The sequence below is a fragment of the Lutzomyia longipalpis genome, chromosome 1 (assembly GCF_024334085.1).
Source record: "Lutzomyia longipalpis isolate SR_M1_2022 chromosome 1, ASM2433408v1".
NCBI classification, from domain to species: domain Eukaryota; kingdom Metazoa; phylum Arthropoda; class Insecta; order Diptera; family Psychodidae; genus Lutzomyia; species Lutzomyia longipalpis.
This window is the reverse complement of record NC_074707.1, coordinates 47,518,193-47,541,144: the sequence shown is the minus strand read 5'-3', so window position 1 is coordinate 47,541,144 and position 22,952 is coordinate 47,518,193. Positions and strand designations below refer to the sequence as shown.

At 35.7% G+C, this 22,952-nt stretch overlaps 1 protein-coding gene across 3 annotated transcripts in view; it reads right to left on the bottom strand.

Annotated features, from left to right (window-relative positions):
• LOC129787920 (cell adhesion molecule Dscam2) overlaps positions 1-21,861 on the bottom strand; it is a 72,722-nt gene extending 50,861 nt beyond the window's left edge. For 2 of the 3 annotated variants that reach the window (XM_055823762.1, XM_055823763.1), the window contains exons 1-2: positions 21,582-21,837; positions 16,600-16,807 (exon numbers count right to left, since the gene is read on the bottom strand). In XM_055823762.1, the coding sequence (XP_055679737.1) occupies positions 16,600-16,654 (55 nt within the window). In that variant the 5' untranslated portion in view covers positions 16,655-16,807; positions 21,582-21,837. Of the gene's footprint in view, positions 1-16,599; positions 16,808-21,581 lie in introns of all 3 variants that reach the window. The other variant, XM_055823761.1, reaches the window with a different exon arrangement.
• Between the last annotated feature and the right edge of the window lie 1,091 nt (positions 21,862-22,952).

Sequence of the window (22,952 nt, the reverse complement as noted above, 5' to 3'; positions counted from 1 at the left end):
TAAATTCGTCTTTAGTAGATAAGTGGAAGATAAAGTTTCTTTTCCAGATATACTGAGAACTTGTCCCAAGTCTTATCCATTTGACTCACAGGAGACGTGACTAAAGTTATTAATGACTCCTGGAAGCTTTCTCTCTTCACTTTTGAGTTAGAGACAAACAAATATATTTTTTTCCTCCAGTCAATTTTCATTCTCTACCAAAATTCACCTGCCATTTGTTCTCTTTGCAATTTTCAACCCACTTTGGTGGGAATATTTATCATTGCCTCAACGAGACATCCGGAAAATTATTTGTCTTTTTATTTACACTCTTATTTGCTTTTATTAAGAAAATTCAGCCATGTAATGGAGGAAATGTCTGTCTGGGAAATCTATTAGGAGGGAAGACGGATGAAAGTAATTCTAAATGACTTTTTTAACCCTTTCGTGACGAGCATAAATACTAAGCTTTGATTGTGGGTAAAGTATTTTATTTTCAAGATTTTCAACTGAATCAAGAACAATTTTCATTTAAAATTTAGTCATAATAAAATTTTCTTTAAATGTGAATTAAATAGAGAAATTTTGGGCACGTTCCTCCAGTTGAATTTATTCACTTGGAAAATTACCGTTGAACGATAAAGTGAAAAATGCAGGAAATTCAATTTTCCAGAACGGAAAAGTTGTTGAACTTATGTGAAGTTTTCGCATTGTAACCATGGTATGTGTGGGGGAGAGGAAGCATATTGCAATATCTTCCATTTATCTTGCCATCAACGTACACAATATTAAATAACTGAAATCGATTGCCATCATACGTGCAATGGATGATGACTTATGACAAAGTACCCAGTGTTGAAGGTGCTCTTATTGGAAATTCCTCACGATCCAATTGAAGCCCCGCATAGAGAAGCAAGTAAATTAAATGACCTGGAGGTATTGTTCGGTGGGGTTCTGTATCTCGAGATAAAGTTCATACACACACCGGCAAAAGAATCTATCCTCCCCCTCCCCCGGAAATGCCACACAGGAGAGGGATATTAATATATTGTGTAGGTAGAAGATTCTCTGTGAAGGTGCATTTTTCTCTCGAGCCTTATGAGAAGAAATTTATGCAATTCCGCGAATGCTTTGTAAACACTTTTTGCATATGGAAAGGGGCTGGGGGGGAGTACAAAAGAATGGGGCAAATTTAAAATTTAAAGTCAACGGAATGTGAGGCAATATGAAAGTTGAAAGTTGTTGGAGATGGAATTTATAAAATTAAGGTACAAAAGCAGCTGAAAAGTTTTACTTCTCATCTCATCACATATTCACCCACACCAACCCTCTGGATGCCCCAAAATTTACCATCTTGCGGAATCATCACATTTTCCAACCCCTTCATCTTAATATTTCTTTTGGACAAACCCCACCTATGCCAAGAAGAACTCACCCCCATTTTATATTATTTCACCAGAGAGTGGCGGGAAATTTTCCGTGTGGATTTTCGCGCGAAATTAAATGGCAATTTGAGATAAAGCTCCCTTTTGTTGCTCCAAAAAAAAGAGAATCGTGGAAATTGAATTTGAGAATTCTTTAGCGGAACAAATTGGTGGCTATTCATATGCTAATTCCACATGTAAAGATAACACAGTGTTGCTTCCTTTTGCGCTACAAATTCGCACCACATCCCCTATATATGTATGTATGTTTGTGCATCTGGATGCGAGAGAGATGTGCATGCGGAGATATCAAAACTTTTCTTTCACTTTGTGCAAATTTCATTCTGTTGCTTTTCCACGCGCGGAGGTTGCAACGCAAAACAAATTGAAAATTCTCTCTGACGTAGAAGAAGGAGGATAAATGCATTGCTTCCGGAAGATAAACTGATATATTTTTTTTACTATTACCTCTAAAAATATATATATTAAAAAATCCTTCTAAAGTAAAACAAAAAAAAGCATCACCTGCATGTGCGGAAATGAACTAAAAGCTCCCACAAAAGCTCTTTCAAATGATGCAGATTATCATGAGAGTAAATTAATTCACATTTTTCCCCCATCCAAACACATATTGTGGGTTTTCTCTACTTGCTTTCAGCTCATATAAATCACCCCTCCCCCTTGGAAAATCACAGGGAAATGGTTTGCAAAATATGGGCCATATGTGTAAAAGTTTATTGTGTCCCATTTCGTGGCAATTATTCAGAAAGCATGGAAATGACTCCAATATTTCTCTGCTGGATGGCAGACAATATGGCGTTTTGTGGAGACATCGCTGAATGCCTTAATTTAATGATTAGGAAAGAGACATTGTAAATAGTCGCAATTTGAAAATGTAAAATGTTCATCTGTCGAGATATTTAGCCTATTTATTTCACTCTCCACGCAGCCATCCTCATTGGCCCTAACCGCCCCCTAAGAAATGTTCTCTCTGTATATGCCGCCCAAGTAAATCGCCCAAGAGAACACATTACAAGGGGGGCGAGCTGAGGATAAAACCCAGCATAAGGAGGCAGAAGACGAGAGAAAAAAATTCACCGAGAATAAGGAAAATAATGTGAGACAGACGCGCGAATTTTAAGCAAAATTAAATTGTTCCAAATGAAGGGGATCCCTTTTTGGAAAATTAAATTTTCATCTCGAGCCCACCCATGGGCTGTACTTAAGTATTTAAATGATCAGTTTATTAAACAACTCAATCTTGCGAAATGCTTTAGCTGGCTTTTGAGCACATTTCACAATGAATACGGATATTGTAGGCTCACCAGTATTAAGCACAAGAAGTTTATTTGGTTAAAAATGTATGTACAAGAGGGTTTTGTTTTGTGCTAGAAATAGCCAATGTAAAGGGGCGCCTAATTGGTTCGCTTATTGTCAAAGTTTTTGGATATTTATTTAAATTAATTTAAAAGGCTTTGTAGAAGTAATTAAAAAGAAAATTAGACAGATTTTTAAAATTTATTTTAAAGGAAACAGAAATAAAAATAATAATCAAAATTACTGATGGAGGCGTTGGTGGTTAAGTGGAGCAATTTACATCAAAATTTATGATGGATGTAAGAGCTTTAATTTAGTTTTCGATAAAATAACAGTGGAGACGCCTGGTACTCACTGGACGTATCCATTTAATGCGACAATAAATAATTACTTAATTCAGTGGAGGCGCCGGAAAATTTAATCTTTTCTTAACACTTCAAGTTTATTTTAGTAAAGCTTTTAGAGACAGAATAAACCACCCTAACTATATATTTTTTGAATTGTAAATTAAACGCCCCTTCTAGTCAAGAAATGAGCTTAAAACGATTAAGCCAACATCAACCTTTTTTTTTCTAGGAAGAAGGTGAATGATGAAAGAGGCTCATTTTTTCGAAAAGCAAAAAAAGCTTCTTTAAAGCTCAAGTAAACCAACAATTTTATTATAGAAAAGAAAGCTTCCTATTTTAGAAGGAAATATTCTCAATATGTCGCACGAGAGAGAATATTATTGTGCAAATTCCAAATAGATTCTCTCACGCAAACCCCATGAAAAGACATGTGTGAGAGGTTGAAACATCTGGCCAGATGGGCCGATGGTGTGTCCTGATAGATGGCGATTTGTAGTCTAGCCACGTTCCTGTTCATTGTCCTCTTAGCATGTGTAACCACGATTCATGGGTATGTTCCTCACTTTTTTTTATCCACGATCAATTCACTTTAAAGTATGGGCTTGGGAATGCCACAAGATTCCTTTTTTTCTTGATCAAAATTCTCTCACAAGCAAGTAAAAGCCACAAGCGGCACCCTTTAGCATGTATTTTGGGCAAGAGAAAGGCGAAGCCCTGATGGGTGTATGAATCAAAAAGGAACGAAAAAAGAAGCGAGATTGATGGCGCGCGTCTGGGTCCTGCAAACAAAGTACTTTTGGTGGGGCGAATCTTTTTGTGAATTATATGTATCCACCCCGTGAGCAGTGAACTTTCGCAGTATCATTAATTTTCAGCCATGAAACGGGCTTCCATCTAATCCACTTTTAGTAATAAATTTCACCCTAAATAATCCAACGGCATGGGCTAAAAGAAAGTCGCCGACGAAGGTGACTTTTATATTTGCGTCTTACCCCCAAAAGAGCTTTGCAATTAGGACAATCCTTGTAAATGTCAACAAAACTGCTAAAGCTCCGGATAGGTGGTGGGGGGTGGTATAAAAGCTTCACACCTTTTTCGTACACCTCCCTTTGCGTTGCGTCGTCCAACAAGTGGGCAAAAGGACAATGATGGGGCGAGGAGGTGAAAGAAGAAAAAAAAATGAAAATGTTTATCACGATACTCCCGACTTGCCACGTATCTGGCGTAATTAATCAAGAATATAAAATGGTTGTAGGATATTGTGTGGTGTGGCAGGTGAAGGAGGTTGGAAGCCATATACAGGGTGAAAATAAAAGGTATCTCACTCATTAACACGGACACGGACGTATTCAATTTCTCTCCCAACAAGCCATTCTAGTATGGCGAAGTGCTCAGGTGCGGGAGAATGTGAAAAATTTAAATTATTATGATGGTAATGGAAGCCCGAGTGCCACCACTTCGTCCCTTTTTATTCCCCATAGTCAGTCCTCTATGGCACCGTAGGAGGGACAAAAGGCACAATTTATAGGGATATAGTGCTACTTTTTTTTATTCCCATCTCCCGAGCTTCTTGAACTTCTCCACACGAGCATTCATACACTGTCGAAAAATATTTTGTTCTATGTGCAATAAGGGAAGTCATATAAAGGATACAATGTCCTTTTAGCGTGCGCGGGTTGTAAACCACAAAATTTTACGTCACGAAAAGCTCTGCAACAAAATCTTTGAAATAACGTCGTGGAAAATTTAGGTCGATGAAAATCTTCAGGTAGGAAAGATTTAACAATCTTTGGCATAATTTTTAAGGAAATAAAGGAACTTTTGCAGATATTTTTTAAGTTAACTTCAAGTCATGAAAAAGATGAAAAGGATTGTGAAGATTCTGTCTAACATGAAGATACTTTTAAATTATTTTTCTCAAATTCAAAGACGATATATTTATCTGAAAAAATTAAGCTCAAAACTTCCAAAAGCTCCGAAAGGTAAAAACAACCTAAAAAAGTTTTTTTCTCAAAATTCATTCAAAAATTTAATCTTTTATTAAGAATGGTTTAAGCTGTTAAAAAAATCATTCAGCTTTGTCCTGGGTACATCTATTTGCTGAAGGATTTCTAACAAAACATCTCCTTTTGCTATCCTTGCTATATTTTATTTTTTAGCTGTGTTTCTTTCAGACACAGCTTTTGTGTACCGAGCAAAATCTAAAGTCGTCAGATCGGGCTCAAACTCGGGATGAGCACGAATTAGGGTCCCCACATTCCAAAAAACGTATGCGCCAAAAATTTTTTTTCCGGCCGGCCGGCCGTCCGTCCGTGGTTCAACTTGAAATTGCAAGAGAACGGTAATAGATAGAAACTTGCGGTAAACGGCAAAGTTTAAAAGTCGACTGGAAGACGTCCGATTATGACGTCAAATTTTACCCCCCACCCCTCCGTCCGCCATTTTGAATAACCTTAAAATTTTGTTTTCGCTATATCTCAGCCCCTGTAATAGCTAAAAATCTGAAATTTTGATATGTTGTAGGGGCCATCAAGAGCTTTCCAACGATATCTTATTTTCGAAAATCGGTCAAGCCGTTTAGTCAATATGGCCGCCACAATTTTTCATCGAAAATCGACCGTAACTCGAAAACGGCTTGACCGATTTTGATCAATCCGGGGTCAAATGAAAGATCTCAACAAATCCTACAACTTTCTAGAACATCCGAAGTTTCAAAAGTGACCGCTAGGGGGCCAAAAATCAAAAACAAAATTTTCGATGAGTTTTCGATGAATATCTCGAAAACGCCATTATCGATTTGTTTCATTTTTTGATATGTTATAGCTGACTATATTATCTACTTCCATGCCAAAAATGAAGAAAATCTATGGATCCGTTCTCGAGATATAGCCTTCCAAAGTTGGCATGACATATCTTGGGTTCTACAAATCCGATTTCGATCAACTCAAGCGCAAATGAAAGGTTTCGAGAAACCCTACAAATGTCTAGAACATTGCAAGTTCGAGAAATGACCGCGAGAGGCGCTAAAGTCAAAATCAAAATTTTCGAAAATTTCGAACTCGAATATTTCGAAAATGCCATTATCGATTTGCTTCATATTTTAATATGTTATAGTTGAGGTTAAGACCTTTCCAACGATAGCTCAAACTCGAAAATCTATGGAGCCGTTCCCGAGATATGGCGTTTTAAAGATTTCTTGGGGGATGAGTTTTCAACTTTTCCCGACTTTGCGCGTATTTAAATTAATTTGCGTTATAGTTTGCTCTCACAAAATTGGTACACTGAAAGAAACACAGCTCTCGTAAGCTTGGTCAGCTTACCAGTACATTTACAGTGTGTTGTAGGCAATGCTATTCAGGCTTTTTCACATAAATGGTGAAAAACTTTCCTCTTCAAACTCTCCAAGATGAATGAAAGCTTGTGGTTCCAATTTATTAGACTTTCCAGACATTTCGTTTCGTTTCTTTTTTCGCTCTGGACGTGTATATTTCTTTTCTTCTGTGTCACATTTCTCCTCGCTCAAGGTGAATGGACGTATACAAAAGGAAATTTCGCGGAGAAAAGCCTCGAGTCACTCCGAGGCCCATTTATCCCAGTCACATTTTTTTGCGCGTGGGCTTTAAAATAATGACTCCCGTAAACAAACCCAGGTGAGATGAATACAAGTCTAAAAGACATTGAAGATAGAATAGGTGGAGTACGACATGCGACACATGGAAGAATGAAAAGCCAGCTTTTCTTTTTCGTCATCGTCACACACAACAACTAACTGCTATAAATACACTGCCGAGTCATCTTCTTTGGGGTGGTGTGGTAAAATAATAAGCTGGGCAGATGTTTCTCCCATATCACATCTCCTAATCAATTTGTTGACTTTCAATTTAGTTTGGACAAATATTTTTTTTTGTTTCCATCTTCTCACCAAGAAGACAGGCTCATTGAATTAATGTGATGGGAAAGAAACTAGGCTTGAGTTTGTAAGATTCTCTGTGAAATTAATTTTTGAAATAACTTAGGGGAGGAAACCACTGCAATTTGATGCGAATACTCGAGGCTCGAGATGAGGATGAATAAGTGGGAAACAGATGCAATATCACGTTCTTTCACTTCAACCTCATTGAAGGAGAAGGAGGAGGAGGAGGTACTCTAAGGATGTAGATGAAATACACGCGGAGGTATAATGTTGGAGAGAAGATATCAAGCTACAACATTTTCGGTGTAACATATAGAGGAGGAAGAATCCATTTATACGGAATTTTAGACGTCTTCTAACATTCTTTACATTTTGTGGTTGTAAGTAAATTCTAAAATATCTTATTTACTAAACAACCTAAACAATGTAAGTGAATATTTTAAACATATGTAGGTAGAAGAAATGAGAATATTACATCCAATGTAAGTAAATGGCATTTAAATAAAAAGTAAAAAGAAATATTGGAACATATATTATGAATTCTTCAAGAATTGATTACCTTGTAGGTTCAACGAGCTTTACCCTATAACCATAAGCTTTTGAAGACTTTGATTCAATAGCTTTCAAAACTTGGTAATAAACGTTTAAAATGAGTTTTTTAACGGTCGTGTGTTAAGAATAAAGAAAATTTAGGGTGAAATTTAATATCAATCAGCATCCCTTAATTAGTTGGTATACCACAATCGTGGCATACCAAGTATTGTAATCATCGGAAAAACCGACCACTTCAGATCGGGCTCAAACTTGGTATGAGCACGTTTTAGACATCCCACATTACGAAAATGGTGGTGGAAAATTTTTGATCCGGCCGGCCTGCCGGCCTGCCGTTGGTCCCCATTTTGCCTTATAGCTCGAGAACGGTAACAGATAGAGACTTCGGGTTTGAAGTTTTCTATAGAAATGTGGGTGTAAAATTTCATTTTTTCGCATTTTCAAAATCCAAGATGGCCGCCGTCCGCCATTTTGAAATACCGTTAACCACTTCCTTTGTAGCTAGAGGTCTGAAATTTTAGTATGTTGTAGGGCTTAGTGAGATGTTTTCATCAACAATTCACACTTGAAAATCGGTCAAGCGGTTTAGCAAATATGGCGGCCTAAAGCAAAAAGTGTTTTTTCGATATAACTCGAGAACGGCTTGACCGATTTTGATCATCTTGATATCAAATGAAAGGTATTGAGAAGCCCTACAACTGTTTAGAACATTTCAAGTTTTAAAAACATCCGCAAGAGGCGCTAAAAACAAAAACAAAAATTGCCTAACTTTAAGGAGCTATATCTCCGAATCCCCATCATAGATTTCCTTGAATTTTTGATATGTTGTAGCCTGACTCAATATCTATCACCAGTCCGAAAATGAAGAAAATCTATGTCGCCGTTTAGAAGATATGGCAATTTGAAAAATTCTTAAATTTGAAAAGTTCTAAGAGCCATATCTCTTGAACCGCTTGTCCGATTTTGCTCAATTTGGTATCAAATTAAAGGTTATGCAAAACTCTACAACTTTCTAGAACATCAAAAACCTCTAGGACCATTCCTTAAGAACGAAAAGTGAAAAAAACTGTTTTTGTTGAACAAAAATCTGCCATTTTGTGTTCTGGAGGTGACCTTGAAATGTATCGAAATATATGTCAGATTATAGCTTATTTCAATACCTTTCCAGAACTAGTCTCGAAATTTTTGTAGGTCTTGTGGAACTTGAGATATAACCATTTTTGTCTTTCGAATTGATGAATTTCATAAAAAAAATCAACTTTGCCTACTAATCCTACTTACAAATTAAATTACAACGCATAGACTGACCCATCCGCGATGTGGTATACCAACTCTAATAACTGGACGCGTTATGATTGACTTTTAATGTAAAAAATATATTTTTGAGCCTAATTTTTTGATCCAATTTTACAGAAAGCTCTCTAAAATATTTAAATAAAAAACTTCTAAATAAACTTTATTTATGATTGTAACCCCCTTTAACTTCCGCCCTTACCACCCCCATCTCTCAACACAGTCTTAAGCTAACATAATAAATAATTTCACATTTTGGGGTGAAGCTTGATGAACTTGTTTCAAATAATTTCACAATTTAATTAATTGAAATTCAATAGTTTCAATTTGTAATATTATTCAGCATAGAAATGTTCGCAAATTCCCGCAAGGATCAAAAGCTGACAAAGGAAACTAATAAATTTCTCAATTTAAACCTCCTCAAACACACAAAATTCACAAAGATTTCTCACATTTCTCACATAGTATACACCTTTTAGTTTACTATCCAACACATCTTATCATTAAGACTTCTTGCTAGCTTTATGTTCATGGAAATAAAGTGTAGTCTTGCTGAGAGAAGAAGGAACAGATTTCGCCCATAAATGTATGTGTGTGTGGATAGGTAGGAAAATGAGGCAGAACGGAAAATTCATTTCAGAAATGTTTCACCCACAGAGAAACGTGCCTCAGTCATTCCGTTGGGATCCCAACTGAGGCATCTTCATTGTTTTCGATTACTTGCCTAGAGAATACTCTGCATGATGCCATCCTTCTTCCACCCTCTTCCCTTGTTGTAGGGCTTGTGTGAGCTATTTATGCAAAGGCGCATCTATATTGATTTTTTTTTCTTGGCACCTCCTTCCCCAAAATCTCCTCCAAGTACCCGACAATTTCTCACAAGAGGCCAAGAGTGACGTGAAAATCCCGTCTGTGAGGGGTGTAAATGAATTAGATTGATTGGATAAATCACGATTTGTTCAGTGGAGAATTTCGTACATCTAAAGCCTCCCCTTGGGGTCCGCAAGAGGCGAGAGAAAGATTCAACTCGATGATAGTGATAATTTGGGGTCGAACGGGTGGAACGGGGAGGTATAGAGGCGAAAAAGTCCATCTTGCCCATTTGGTACCAAAGTTTAACGATATTGAGGCTATCTCCAATCTCTGGGTGGGTAATTTAATTTGATTCCATGCTCGCACTTTGCGCCTCTTCTTTTGTCTTCACGCCATCCATGCGGTGACGCCATACATATACAGTGAGATAGAATTTTCCGAGGGCTCTTCTTTTTTCCCCATGTGACCGCATAAATTAACTCTAGAATCTGGGTGTGAATGTGTTTTTCTCGATAGCAAACCCAAAAATTCATCCATAAAATTGCTAGAACATTTGCCGAAACTATTATTATGTATTATACTGTAAGGGGGAGCTGTGGGAAAAGTTTGTTAAAATTGGATTAAATAATTTGTAGAACATTTCTAGAAATTTAAGCAAAATATTCTCATAAAAGTTTTTTTTTAAAACATTTTTGAGATAATTTGCAAAAAATTGAGAATTTGAGGCTGAACATAGTACTTTTATTATTTTATTATAATTCGATAATGAGGTACTGATTATTGGGATAGTTTGTTCATAAAATTAATAGTTCAGATTCGAAGAAACTTTTTAATCCTAAGGGAAGCTTTTAATAATTTCCCATTGGAATTTATCGAACGATTAAGCCTCAGTAACTAAATTACCTACAAACAGGAAGAAATTTCATTCAATGATGCGTTATGTGGAGCAGATATTCATTCAAAAGCTTCTAAAAGCTCCCATAAAGTAACTATTTATTAGCAAAAGTGTTGCAAATTTAACATCTACACATCAGCTCTATAACATTTTAGTAAGCTTTCCTCCGAATCTAATCGGATTGCAACTCTGGATTAAATATACTGCGAAGGGAGAGAGGTTGTTTTCGGTTCAGAGAAAATCAACTGGGAGGCATATTGTGAAAGCAGTCAATGTTTAGGTGGAGCAGAGAGGGGAGAGAGGGAGAGCTTTAGTAGCATATGTTTCGATACATTTTATGTGATATAATCCGCCTAGAGGCTCAATGTTCCACATCACCACCCACACTGAGTGAACACAACACACGCCAAGCCCGTAATATCCATGGAAGGTGTTTTACCAAGAATAAGATGAAATGGTGATTTTGCCTTTTGCTACAACTCTGTCTCCTCCATTGTGCAATTTCATTTAACATTTATTGCCACAACCACCCTCCCCGCACCCCAAAAGTTCTTTCCCAAAACATAGGGGTGAAATTTCAGTAGTAGAAAATTATTTTTGACACACTTCTTTCTGCCTTGGGTGGAATTCTACGAAAAATGGGCAAAGAGGAAAAGGGATTCTCATCTCTTCGTATGCTTTTTTTTTCATCTTATTCAATTTCTTCTTTCCCACGATGAAATAGTAATTGTTTTATACAGACACACCCCCATCAGCTAGAGAGCTTTGGGAGAAGAAGCTTTCTTATCAGCCATATATATATATAGACGGTGTGAGGGAGAAAAAATTTGAGCTTGAGTGGAAAATTCTTAATTGGCTTTTTTTCTCATCCAACATATTTTTCCTACAACCCCCATTTCCCCATTTTTTTTTAATTGTAAAAACCACGCGCGTCTGCTATGCTCATTTATTCCTCCTGTGGCGGAATGCAAGCTGTGTGTGAGGGTAGAGAATCAAAGTTGGGTGCATTCGCGGAAAATCCACACGGTGCAGGAGCAAAAATGGTGGCAGAAACGGTGTGGAATGCAGTGAGAAATTACAACTAATTTTCAGGATAATAATTTATAAAATTCTCCTGGCGGGAGATTTTTTCTCGAGAGGCTTTCTTATTCATCACAAACTGGGAGATTTTTCTGCTTGAATAGCGAAATTTTCATTAAACCACCGACTATGGTGAAGACCTCGGGGGAAAAGTAAGAATTCACATTAATTCCTCCCTAGCAATTAAAATGATTGGTGAAAGTTCTCTACGGAAAACTATTTTTTATACCAACCCCACATTCATTGTTCATAGTCATGCTGTATATAGCAATGTCTATTATATAGTTTAAACCCCAAATCCCTTCTTAATTCTCCATCGTTAATCAAGAAATTTGATTTAGTTTGTGTGTGGGGTAATGCGAACTCACTAAATTCTTAATCAATACTGCATATGAAAGGCGATTGTATATTATTAGATGACCTTATCATAAATTAACTTTGTGACAATTAGGATAATACAATGCTTTGCAGAATTAGTTTCTCTATAAGCTTATTAACATGATACCATTCAATCAGCTCACCCTCCTTATTACACAGTTTATGTTGAGGCTTTTAATTTCATTTACTTTAACAAGAAATTTCCCTCTTTGATCTAATATCCCTTTATTAGCCCTTTATAGCACTTAATCACGAACAAATAGCCATTATGCATTGACCTTTTCTGGGCTATTGAAATTAGAATATTTTTCTTTAAGATTCAAGGAAAAAACAAAAAACAGTTAAATAAATAATTAAATAAACCCTCAAAAATTTTATTACATTATTTTCTCTTTAATCAGGGGGCGTTTATCTGGAGAATATTTAAGAAATTGTTATAGGATATTGCAGAATAATAATTTCAATATTTTTTTTATTAAAATATCTGAATATCTTAAAACTAATTCTGTGATTTCGCGGTAAAATCGTTAAAATTAGAGGTTATTTTTTTTTTAATTTAAAAAACAATGAAAATGAATTTAAAAAAAAAACGTATTGGCATTTCTCTACAAACGTTTGACGTTTCTTTTCCAATATTTGACGTCTGTTAAGTCTGACGCTTCTTTTTTAAACGTACGAGATAAGTATCTATTTTATGTTTAACATTTCCTATAAATTTCCGTCGCTTTTATTTAACGTTTAAAATTGTTCTTACGTTTGAAAATCTCCTAAAAATCGCTTAAATATAATTTTAAACACAAAAATAAAGTTTTTGACTTCAAACCAATTTTTACTTTGAAAAATAAAGAAAATAAAAAGAAATCATCCATATCTCCAAAACCATAAATGCCAATATTTATTAAATAGAGAAATATATATCCTCTTATACCCCTAAGTCTCACCACACTTGTCCTTTAACGCTCCAATCCACACTTGTCAAATACAGAAGCAGTAAATTTACGCCACTTCATTGGAAGGAGCAAGAGAGAGAGGTTTTTGCACGTCTTACAATAAATTGCTCCCAGAAATCCTGGAGGAGGTAAGAAGTGTGAGTGGTGGGGGGTGGCACAGAGAAGGATTCTTGAGCATCTTTCATTAAATTCAATTAAAAGCTCATGCAATGGTTGTCTTATCGTCTTAGTGTAACTTTTGTACTTCTTTCTCATCTTCAAATACTTGACGTGAAACTTTTTTCACGTCATTGTTTCGCATTAAATTCGTTCCTTGGTGCGCCAACACTTCAATATTTTCACAGGATGACTGCATTTCATGGGGTTTGGGGTGCATGAGGGAAAGAGCACCACGCTCAACTCAAAATCACATAAACTTGGCACGAGAATTGAGTAGTTCTGGGGGAGGGTTGTACCCAAACCCACATTCTTGCCATTTGGACACCTGAATGGGAAGAAGATGAGGTTTTTGTGTTGGGAAAATCGAGGAGCATCAGTAAAACTTGTCTCCTCTCTCTCTCTGGCGAGACTCTTTCAGGGTTTGCAAGACACATCAGTGTCATCTCGTGAGACACTACATGGTCTACACCCACTCCCAATTCCAGATTAAACTCCTCCGTTGTCGGACTCTCCAGGGGTGCGAGTTTGTTGGCAATTCTGGCGCCTCAACCATCCCACCCACCCACACATATTGTCTCTTTTACAATGTGAATGGAATGGAAACAGATGACACCTCTGAGGGGGGATTGTGGGATTGAAAATTGCTCAACTTTTCCTTTTCTAAACAACTCCTCCTTTTTCACTACCTATACAACACCCCCCCACCCACCCCCCCATATTATCTATGCATAGAGGGTGCACTCAATAAAATGTGTTAGACGAATAAAAATCAACTTGATACTGTTTGTACTTTCCACGAAAAACTTTCCGCTGTATGACAAGTAAACGCGAGGACGGGGGTGAGGCATGAGTTTCCATGCATTTATGGATGAAATTTTCCAAATGGGAAAACTTTTCACACCACCTTATTTTTATCTTCATATAATAAACTTTTAGATGGTTGTATTGCATAATAATTTTCTCGTCAATTTTCTCCAAGCCCCTCGCACAATGGAGCTTCTCTAAAGCATAATAGCACAGGAATTTCCTGATGCTATAAAAAAGCATAAAAATAGAACTATGCGGATAAAGAGAAATGAAAAGTTTCTTTCTCTCCTCATTGTTCGTTCTAAAAGTCATTTTGTTCACTGAGATATATCTCAGCATAAATACCCGTCATGGCAAATCTGTGGCTAAAATACATCCCCCGTGAGATATTTGCACTGACATATTGAATTTCTATGTGATTCCCCTACAATGTTTCACACAGAAGAATCATCCGGTATGAAAGAAATACCTCGAAGCCATTCATCCAAATACTCACAGCGTAGTACGTGTGTTTAACCGGAAATCTCACACGTGAATTACCCTCATAGTGAATCAAATTAAATGGAAGGAAATTCAGTTCATGAGGTTGCACTTTTATTGTAGATTGAAACTTTGTATTTATACAATGAATGTTTTTTAAGGATATAATGGGGTAGTTCTGGGAGGTTTTTCTATTGAAAATTAAATGGAAAAGAAAGAATTTATGTGAATGACCTCAATTATATATCAATTGAAAGCTCCTGAGCTTCCCTTTGCCTATGTAAGTGGTTAAATAGTAGGTAAATTCTGACGATCTTCAGATCATTACTTTGTTAGATGTATTCATCATCCTTAGTCTACAAATTGAATGATCCTTCAACTCTATTGATGTTTTTCATTTTCAAGAGTACCCTTCAGAGCTTCCAGCAAGAATCTTCAATCTATGTGAGAATCTGTGTGAGAATTTTAGGTGAGAGAACATTGGAAGCCTGCCCTGAGGATATCAGGAACATATTCACACCCGTACCCCACTTAGTAGACGAATGATGCGGAAGTGCTATACATGTTGGAGTAAAATTCACCCACAGGAGAGAAACTAACTCGTGTGGAATCCTTCAAACATTTGCCCCAACATTGGAATTATATTCCTCAAGCCTGCCATTTTACATGTTCAATTAGGAAGCTCACTAGAGACTATACATATAGAGCAGTAAGCTCCCTCTCTCTGGCTACATCATGCACTCAATTTTGCCTTTGCTTCCTCCCACACAGTGTGTGACACACCAAAACACTCTATCAATGCTACTTTTTCATGAAAACTCTGCGTGAAATATTGTGGAGTTAAAAAAAAGCCACCCTCGCCAAAGGCTTTGTGAGCCATTTGGTTTAGAGACCTTTCCTGGAACGTTCGGAGAATCCCAATTTAGTCATCTTGCTCTTAATTATAATAAAATTCAATCATGCTTGCACGTCAGGCACAGGGGTGGTGTGCAAGATCAAAGGCATTTCTAATCAGTATCACTTTATGCAACTCTCAGCGCCTGCAGGGATATATCCGGGAAATTGCAGTATGGCAAATTGTGGATATTTTATCGAAATTCCACCCGCTCTCTCTCACTCTCTCCTTTACACTCTGTGTGTGCTCTCATACTATTGCTTTTTGTGCAGAAGTATTGCAATTTTATTTTTATTAAATATTTAAATAAAAATGTTGTTGAGAAGATTGTTAGAAAATAATACAAAAAAAAAAAAAAGAAAATTGAGAAAAAGAAAAGAATTTTTCGTCTTTTTTTAATGATATTTAACTCAATTCAATTCAGATAGAATCCATCTTAATCGGGGCATTAAATTATTCAATAATAATATAGACAACGAGATTGTCCTGAAATCCTTGAAATTTCAGAACAAGTCCTTGAAACTTCTGGGATTTCTTTGCCCTGATGAAGATAAAATCTACGGAAATCGAAACGTGAAAAGAAAACTGATTTAAAACAAAACCAATCTCGAATTTTGTATTTTAAATCTCTCATTAAAAACCTTAAATTTATTTTTAATTAAATCAATTGAAGATCGGAAAAGCATATGAAAAACGTTTCATTTTTTCAAAAAAAAAATTCTTACAAGATATTCCGAAGATTTATTCCTCATTCATCAGAAAAGAAATTAAAATATTAAATTTTAAATTATTTTATTTTATTTTTTTAAGAAAATGACTTTTCTTTCATTGAAAAAAAAAAGTTTTTATACCTCAAAAAAAAAAGCAATAAATAAAACACAATTTTCTGAAATTGATGAAAACATTTTTCACAATCCCATCGTACAAGTTGCAAAGTCCACGAATGCATTGAAAAGTGTAAGAAGATTTTCTCTTAATTTCCACTTTTCAATTCAATGTAGAGAGAGAGAGAAACTTCCACCCTCTGGGAGTGAGTAAATTCAATGAAGGAAAATCCCTATTCATTGATGGTAAAAATTGAACGATATTGCAACCTTAACAAAATATTTACGGCATTTTTCCTCGTCCCTCTTGCCGCGGAGAAAAAAATGATGGGTTTGTAGGGAAAATAAAAATTCTCGTCATCCTTGGAAGTTTTCTTCATGTGGAATATTTTCGTGTGGTGCTTTTTGGGAAAAGTTAGGAAAAATATCTGTGGTATTTATAACTCAGAGAGAGAGAGGTGAATTTTTGTTTTTATGAAAATGTGCGACTCACCTTTACCAAAGCACAGGAGGTAGAGCACCAGCAGAAGATGGCCCAGAAAGCCCATTTTTTCGCCCACGCACTTCCACTCTCATTACATGTCGATGTCCTCAAGTGATGTAAAAATATTTACACAATCATAATCAAGCTTACACTTTCGTTTTCATTGAATCACCATTAAATGTAGGTCGAGTTCAGTCCTCACTTAATTTTGCTTGTCCTACATATTGCAAAAGGAATTTTAATAAATTAAGACGGATTTTTTTGAAGAAGAAATATTATTTTTCTAAAGAGATTTTTCCGAGCACTCTGTCTCATGAGCACGAAACGAGGAAAACATTTACTGCAAAATTCGTTTTTTCTTTACTCTAAAAAAAACTCTAATAGTTTCCCTCCATCTTCACACACGCTGGTGTGTTGAAAAGTTTGTCCCAACAGGAAAGTGTTTTGGAGGGAGGGGAAAGAAGCTTGGGAGGCAATTCTAAAACTTTCAATACTCCTCTAATGTAAGTTGCTGGATCTTCTCACACCGCACTGAATACCCCAAAAGTCCAACAAACTTATAAAATTTCATAGTATGACCCGAAGCAATCTTTCTGACACAAAACTAAATCGCCTCTAAGTTTATTATATAAAGAACTTTTCAAAAAGGAAATGGTAGTTGGAAAATAAGGAAATTTCTAAAGAAGTCTTAAGAAACGAAGAAATAGGACTTTTCTTTAAATTCTATTTATTCCTCTTTTCATTTCAAAGCTTTATTCAAGTTTTATTCTAGAGTCTCTATAGAATTAAGCTAATTTATTTTGACTTCTATTGATTTTTTTTGCTTAGTAGCAGTCTTCTAGAGATTTTCATTAAATAGTCATATTTGCATAAGAAAGTTTTGCTTTTACTCTGCAGAACTAATAATTCTTCTCTGATTTATTTTATTGATGAAAATCAAGAATTTATGACAGAAATTTCATTAATTTAATGTTTTTTTCTCATCAGATGAAAAATTAAAAATATGATTTAATTCCAATGATATTTTTTAATTCCACGGATTAAAATATTTATTGCGACATAAATTTGAGTTGATTTTTTTTACTAATTTGGTGTATTTATTTGTTTTTATTTTAATTTTTTTTTTGTTTGAAAAACATTTTTTTCTTTTTTTGAATATTGATTTTTTTTTATTTTGACTTCTTGTATTTTAATTAATTGACTTTCGTTAATTCATGAAAATAATTTTACAGTAGAGCCCTACATTGAAGCCTCAACTCGTGTAAATCTATTAGTTTGGAAATTCTTTTCTATGTTTCTTTGTAACCCGTACCGCCCTAATTTTCTATGTAAGAGAGAAAGACAAAAAAGTTTCTTTAAAAGAAAATAAAATAAAATTCCGGATTTTCTTCATTTTCTCCCTTGAGGCTACCCTACGTGATCCCATTGTAGTGTTCTACACCTATGATGGTACATAATAAATCTTTGTAAAAAGTTGTAAGTTTTAGCGCATAATAAAACATCATACGGATGATGGTACAAAACAACTTTTTAATTACTCGAAAATATTCAGAGTTCATCAAAAATCTCTCTGCAGTGGGATTGTTAAAATTTAAATTGGCACTTTTGCCGTGAAAAATGCGCGAGCTTTTTTATGATGCGGGAAATGTGGATAAATTTTGTGTGGGAAAAACTGTATGATCTAAGGGAGATGCAATTAACTCTGGTATGCTTCCCCCAAAACCGAGTTGCCAGGACTTTTCATCCTTTGACATGCAATGTAAATGATACGTCTGTATTTGAGCATCCCTCTCGTTTTTTTTTTCAGAGCTTCAAACACCCTCCGGCGGGTTCCTTTTTGCACATCCTGCATACGAATTTTTACTTCCCTTTTTCACTACATACCATCATCAGGACGTTACGGACATGTAGCAATTATTTGGAGAAAAGATCCCTGTCAGTTTCTAAATTGCTACTTCTCAAACTGAAACATGAATTGAGAATGCAGTGAGAGCTTTTTGAATACAAATTCTCTATTTTTCCTTACAAATAGTCTATTTTTATCTAAAAATAATATCACATATTTTACGTTTTAAAACGTTATTTGCAGAACTTGAATTTTCAAATTAAACTCAAATACTCAATAAAATTCTATCTATTTTCCAATTCTGGAAGGAAAAACTCGAAACTACAACCAAATATGGTAAAAATAAAATCAAATAGTTTTCATTTGAATCTCTGGATTGTTTCAAAAACTCCCCAAAAAGTGATATCATCAACCAATATCACTAAGCTACGAAAAGCTCTGGCCACATATAGTGAAATGTGAATTGTTTGGATGAGTATAGGAAGATAATAAAAAAAAAGAAGACGAGGCTGCGATTTTTTTTATTAAATTTCAATACATCAGGATCGATTTACATATAAAATTTTCTCTGTGGCCTCTTTCACCCAACATTTGGCAAAAATTGAGCAGATTGAAATGTCAACTGGTCGCATGAAAAAGCTCACGAGAAAGCTCACAGGTGGTTTGAATGGTTTGTGCTCTGAAATTGCTGGGCCCTAGAAACCCTTGGCTATTGGGGCGAGACGAAATAAGGATGGCACGAAGGGGGGTGGTGGAATGTGAGAGAAAAGAGTGGAGTGTACCAACAAGTAACATTGTGTGGTGTGGAAAAGTTTCCTTCAACTCACCCCACTCTGATCTTTTTTTCCCACCCACATTTTTGGTGTGGCAGAAAGGAAGAAGTTAGACCAAAGTTAAACCACCCCCGAGGATGTCCGTAAAGTCTAGTAGAATCGTCCATCGAATACGAAATCACGAAAGGGGGTGTGATAAAAAGGAGCCAAGAGAAGCATAAAAAAAAGGGGAGAAGATGAAATAAAGCTCACCACGAGAATCATCGTGATGCAGAGACTTCCAAGCACATGTGAGTAAATATATATTGGTCGGGAAAAAAAGTTTAGTGAAAAGATTAAGAATTAGGCAATCGAGAAGGTAAGTCAGGTACCCCTCAGAAAATTATTCTGTTAATTCACAACTGAATCGTTTTGGTACATAGCTCCAGGGGCTTCTTCTCTACACCCCCTCCTGGTATGTTGTTAACCTCAGAATTCACCTCATTCAACAATTTACAAAAGGAAGACCCCAAAGAGGCCGATGAAGGAAAAAAAGAACTTGTGGCAATTGAGAAAAGCTTTTTTCCTCCCAAGAGGTTTTGCACAAAAGCTTTTCCAGGAATTTTCAACAATTCGCATACCTACTTGTACCTTTACACATACAAAAAAGTTGTATCGATTTAGCTGCAGAATAATTTATCAAGGAAGAAACCCATCAATTGTCCCAAAATTGCTTTAAAATTCAAAGTGAGTTTTCGCTTATAGAAAGTAGAGGTATATATAGCTAATGCTTATATAACATTTATATTCAAAAAATTGTTTTATTGCAAAATTTTCTTGAATAGATTTTATGTATGGAAAATGTTCTTTCTTTTGAAATTTTAACCGTTTTTGTGAGGTTTCATTTCTAGGAAATTTTCCTTTTGAAATTTAAAAAAAAAATTATGGGGAATTCACAAAGAAATGTAAAAGAAGACGTTAAATGAAAGACGAAAGAAAGCATAAATTGAGAAAATTTCTATTCTTCATCTTTTCTAAACACGTGAATACAAGAGAAAATAAAGCTTTCGAACTTACCGTCAGGAAAAAAATTATAAAATAATTTTATTAAATGAAACTTAAATCAATAACTGTACTGAAAATACTCGATAGGAATAATACGACTTTAACAAATATTTAAGATTGACGATTTATGTTTAAAATCATCACAAAATTAAGAAATAATGTTCAATTAATTTTTTTTAATCCGAAATTCGAGTAATTTTGAAAACAAATCTTTATTGCACCTGCTGAAAATATATGACTTTGAATTATCTGTGGTGGAATCCCTTTTAGCATAATGTCGTACAAACTTACATACAATTTACAGTCGGTACCTGTGAGAAGCTAATTTACGACATTCTCCCCGCAATAAATCTCGCCTGTATATAGTATCGATGGAGACGCCTGGTTGGTGTATACTTTTGAATTTCAAGTTAATTACAAATTATTTCGTTAGCAAATGAGCGGTGTTTTGGTCGTTTCGTGTTGTTGAAGTAAAAGAAAAGTCAGAGAAGAAAAAAACAAAGTTGATTAAAAGTTTCCCTCCAAAGGTGAATTTTTGCATTAATCCAATTTCCCAATAAGTATGCGGGTTGGTGTGTAGGTAAACCCCAAAGAATGGGGTAGGAAATGTTGATCAGAGCGTACCCAGGATTGGGAGCACTCTTGCAAGAGCACAATGCAAATTTTCTGCAATGGTTGGTTGGAAAGTTTTGTGAGAAGTTTTTTTTTCCTCATGGTGCGGTGGAGTGTCCTCATTGCAGACAAATTTGCTGTCGTATTGGTGGTAATTTAAAAAGTTTCCCTTGTCAAGTGTCCAAAAGTACCCGCGCTCAGGGGGTGGTGGTAGATGGGTTAAAGTGAAAAAATCTCATTTAGCGGTTTCTGGATTAATTGGGTGAGACAGGCAATAATTGAAAATTAGAAAAGTCCACCCTTCCGGAAGAATTTTTTTCCAACACTCTTTCACACTCGCCCGTCTTTCAAAAAACTTTTATCTTTTACCCAAAATTTAATTTGTGGTCAAACTCAATGAATTTTATGAGAAGAAAAAATTCTTTTTGAGATTAAAAAAACGAACAAACAATTTGTGGTTTAATGCTGGGAGGGAAAGTTTCCGCGGTTTGGGAGAGAAGACACAACATTTTGGGCGATGCAGAGGTCGTATAAGAGGGGGTTTGAGTTAATTAAATCTCCTCACAAGATTAGCTTGAATATATCATTGAAACTATTTCCTCGTTAGTTGAGAACCGCAAATTTGTGTACATAGTACGTTGCGACTACAACAAAATTCAAAATGTGCTTCATGGAGTGCTTTTATGATTTTAGCATGCGGATATATAATCTCCTACTCAATTGAAACACTCTGATCACTCAATAAACTTTCGGAGAAGTTTTGTTCGGGAAGCTCTCGAGTTGAGAATTTTTCTTCCTCTCAAAACCCCTGATGCTTAAACGATTAACTTTTGCAAAAGACTTTGCAAAAGACTTTGTAAGAGGAGATGACGGGATATCTTCAGGGGTGAAAGGATGGGATGCAGCACACTATCTTCCTATGTTATATCAAGAGAACTCTTTGAGCTTCCCCCACAAAAAAGCACGTCTTGCACAAACGACAATCCACACTGAACTGAAACTGACTCCCTACAAACTCAATGAACATCTCTCTGTCGTGACTGAAGCTTTTCCTGCACATGAGAGAAAGCTCCTTCTCTCATGCTTGTTGTCTTCTCTTTTAGCATAGAGAGGGAGAGAGAGAGGGGATCCTCTCTCCGGTACTACTCTCCATTTCTCAATAAATGAAAAGTATGAGTTTCCCTAAATGTACGGTGTGTATGCATGAATTGACTTTGCATGCATTTTCATTTTGGGGCGGCTTTTCAATTGGGGAGCTTTCTCATGCTTTTGCACATACACACACAGAGGGGTCGGTGGCCCGAGGGGTGGTTTGTGTTGTACGCCAAAATGTACACATACACGAGCCACACACCACACTCTCTCTCTCTCGTGGTGCGGTTGTAAGAAATGCTCTACTAGATGGAAACTTGCGACAACTATTGCTCACCATACCATCATCCCACATGAATAATAATTACTTTCCCAATTGATCGCATAACTTTTAATTCACATGTGCCACCACTTCATTGGAATATCATTAGGGCCAGAGAACTTTGTCAGATAATGTGCTATTTTTGGAATATAAGGCCGGCAGTGTTCATCCCACTAAAAGGTGTGTCTAACATTGAATTTTCTCTCTACTATTATGCTTTTCCAGCTTCTTCTTTTATTCCTTTTTTTCACACAACTTTTCCTGGTTTTAAAAATGAATTTTGTTTGGAAGTTTTGTATGTATCTTTTGCCGGTTATAGTATTGAGCTTTTTGAGCTTTCAATGTTTAACTTTTGTGTTTAATTAAAACTTGAAAAAAATACATATAAATATATACATATATTATATCTCTGTAAAATAATAGAGATTTGATTTTTTTCTCATAATTCAGGAACATATCATCGTGAGTTTTATATTTTTCCACATTTTCATACAAAAAAAGAAAACTTTTCCTTTACCCTTTAACGTCCAACGTGAAACATAAAAACATTGAAACATGAGCTCTTTTATCGCGATTTTTATTCTATGAATTTTTTAGAAGACTTTTCTCACTCAGAACGTCTTCTTTGACCCCTTACGCGTAAATTTGATGCATTTGTAACATGGAAAAACAA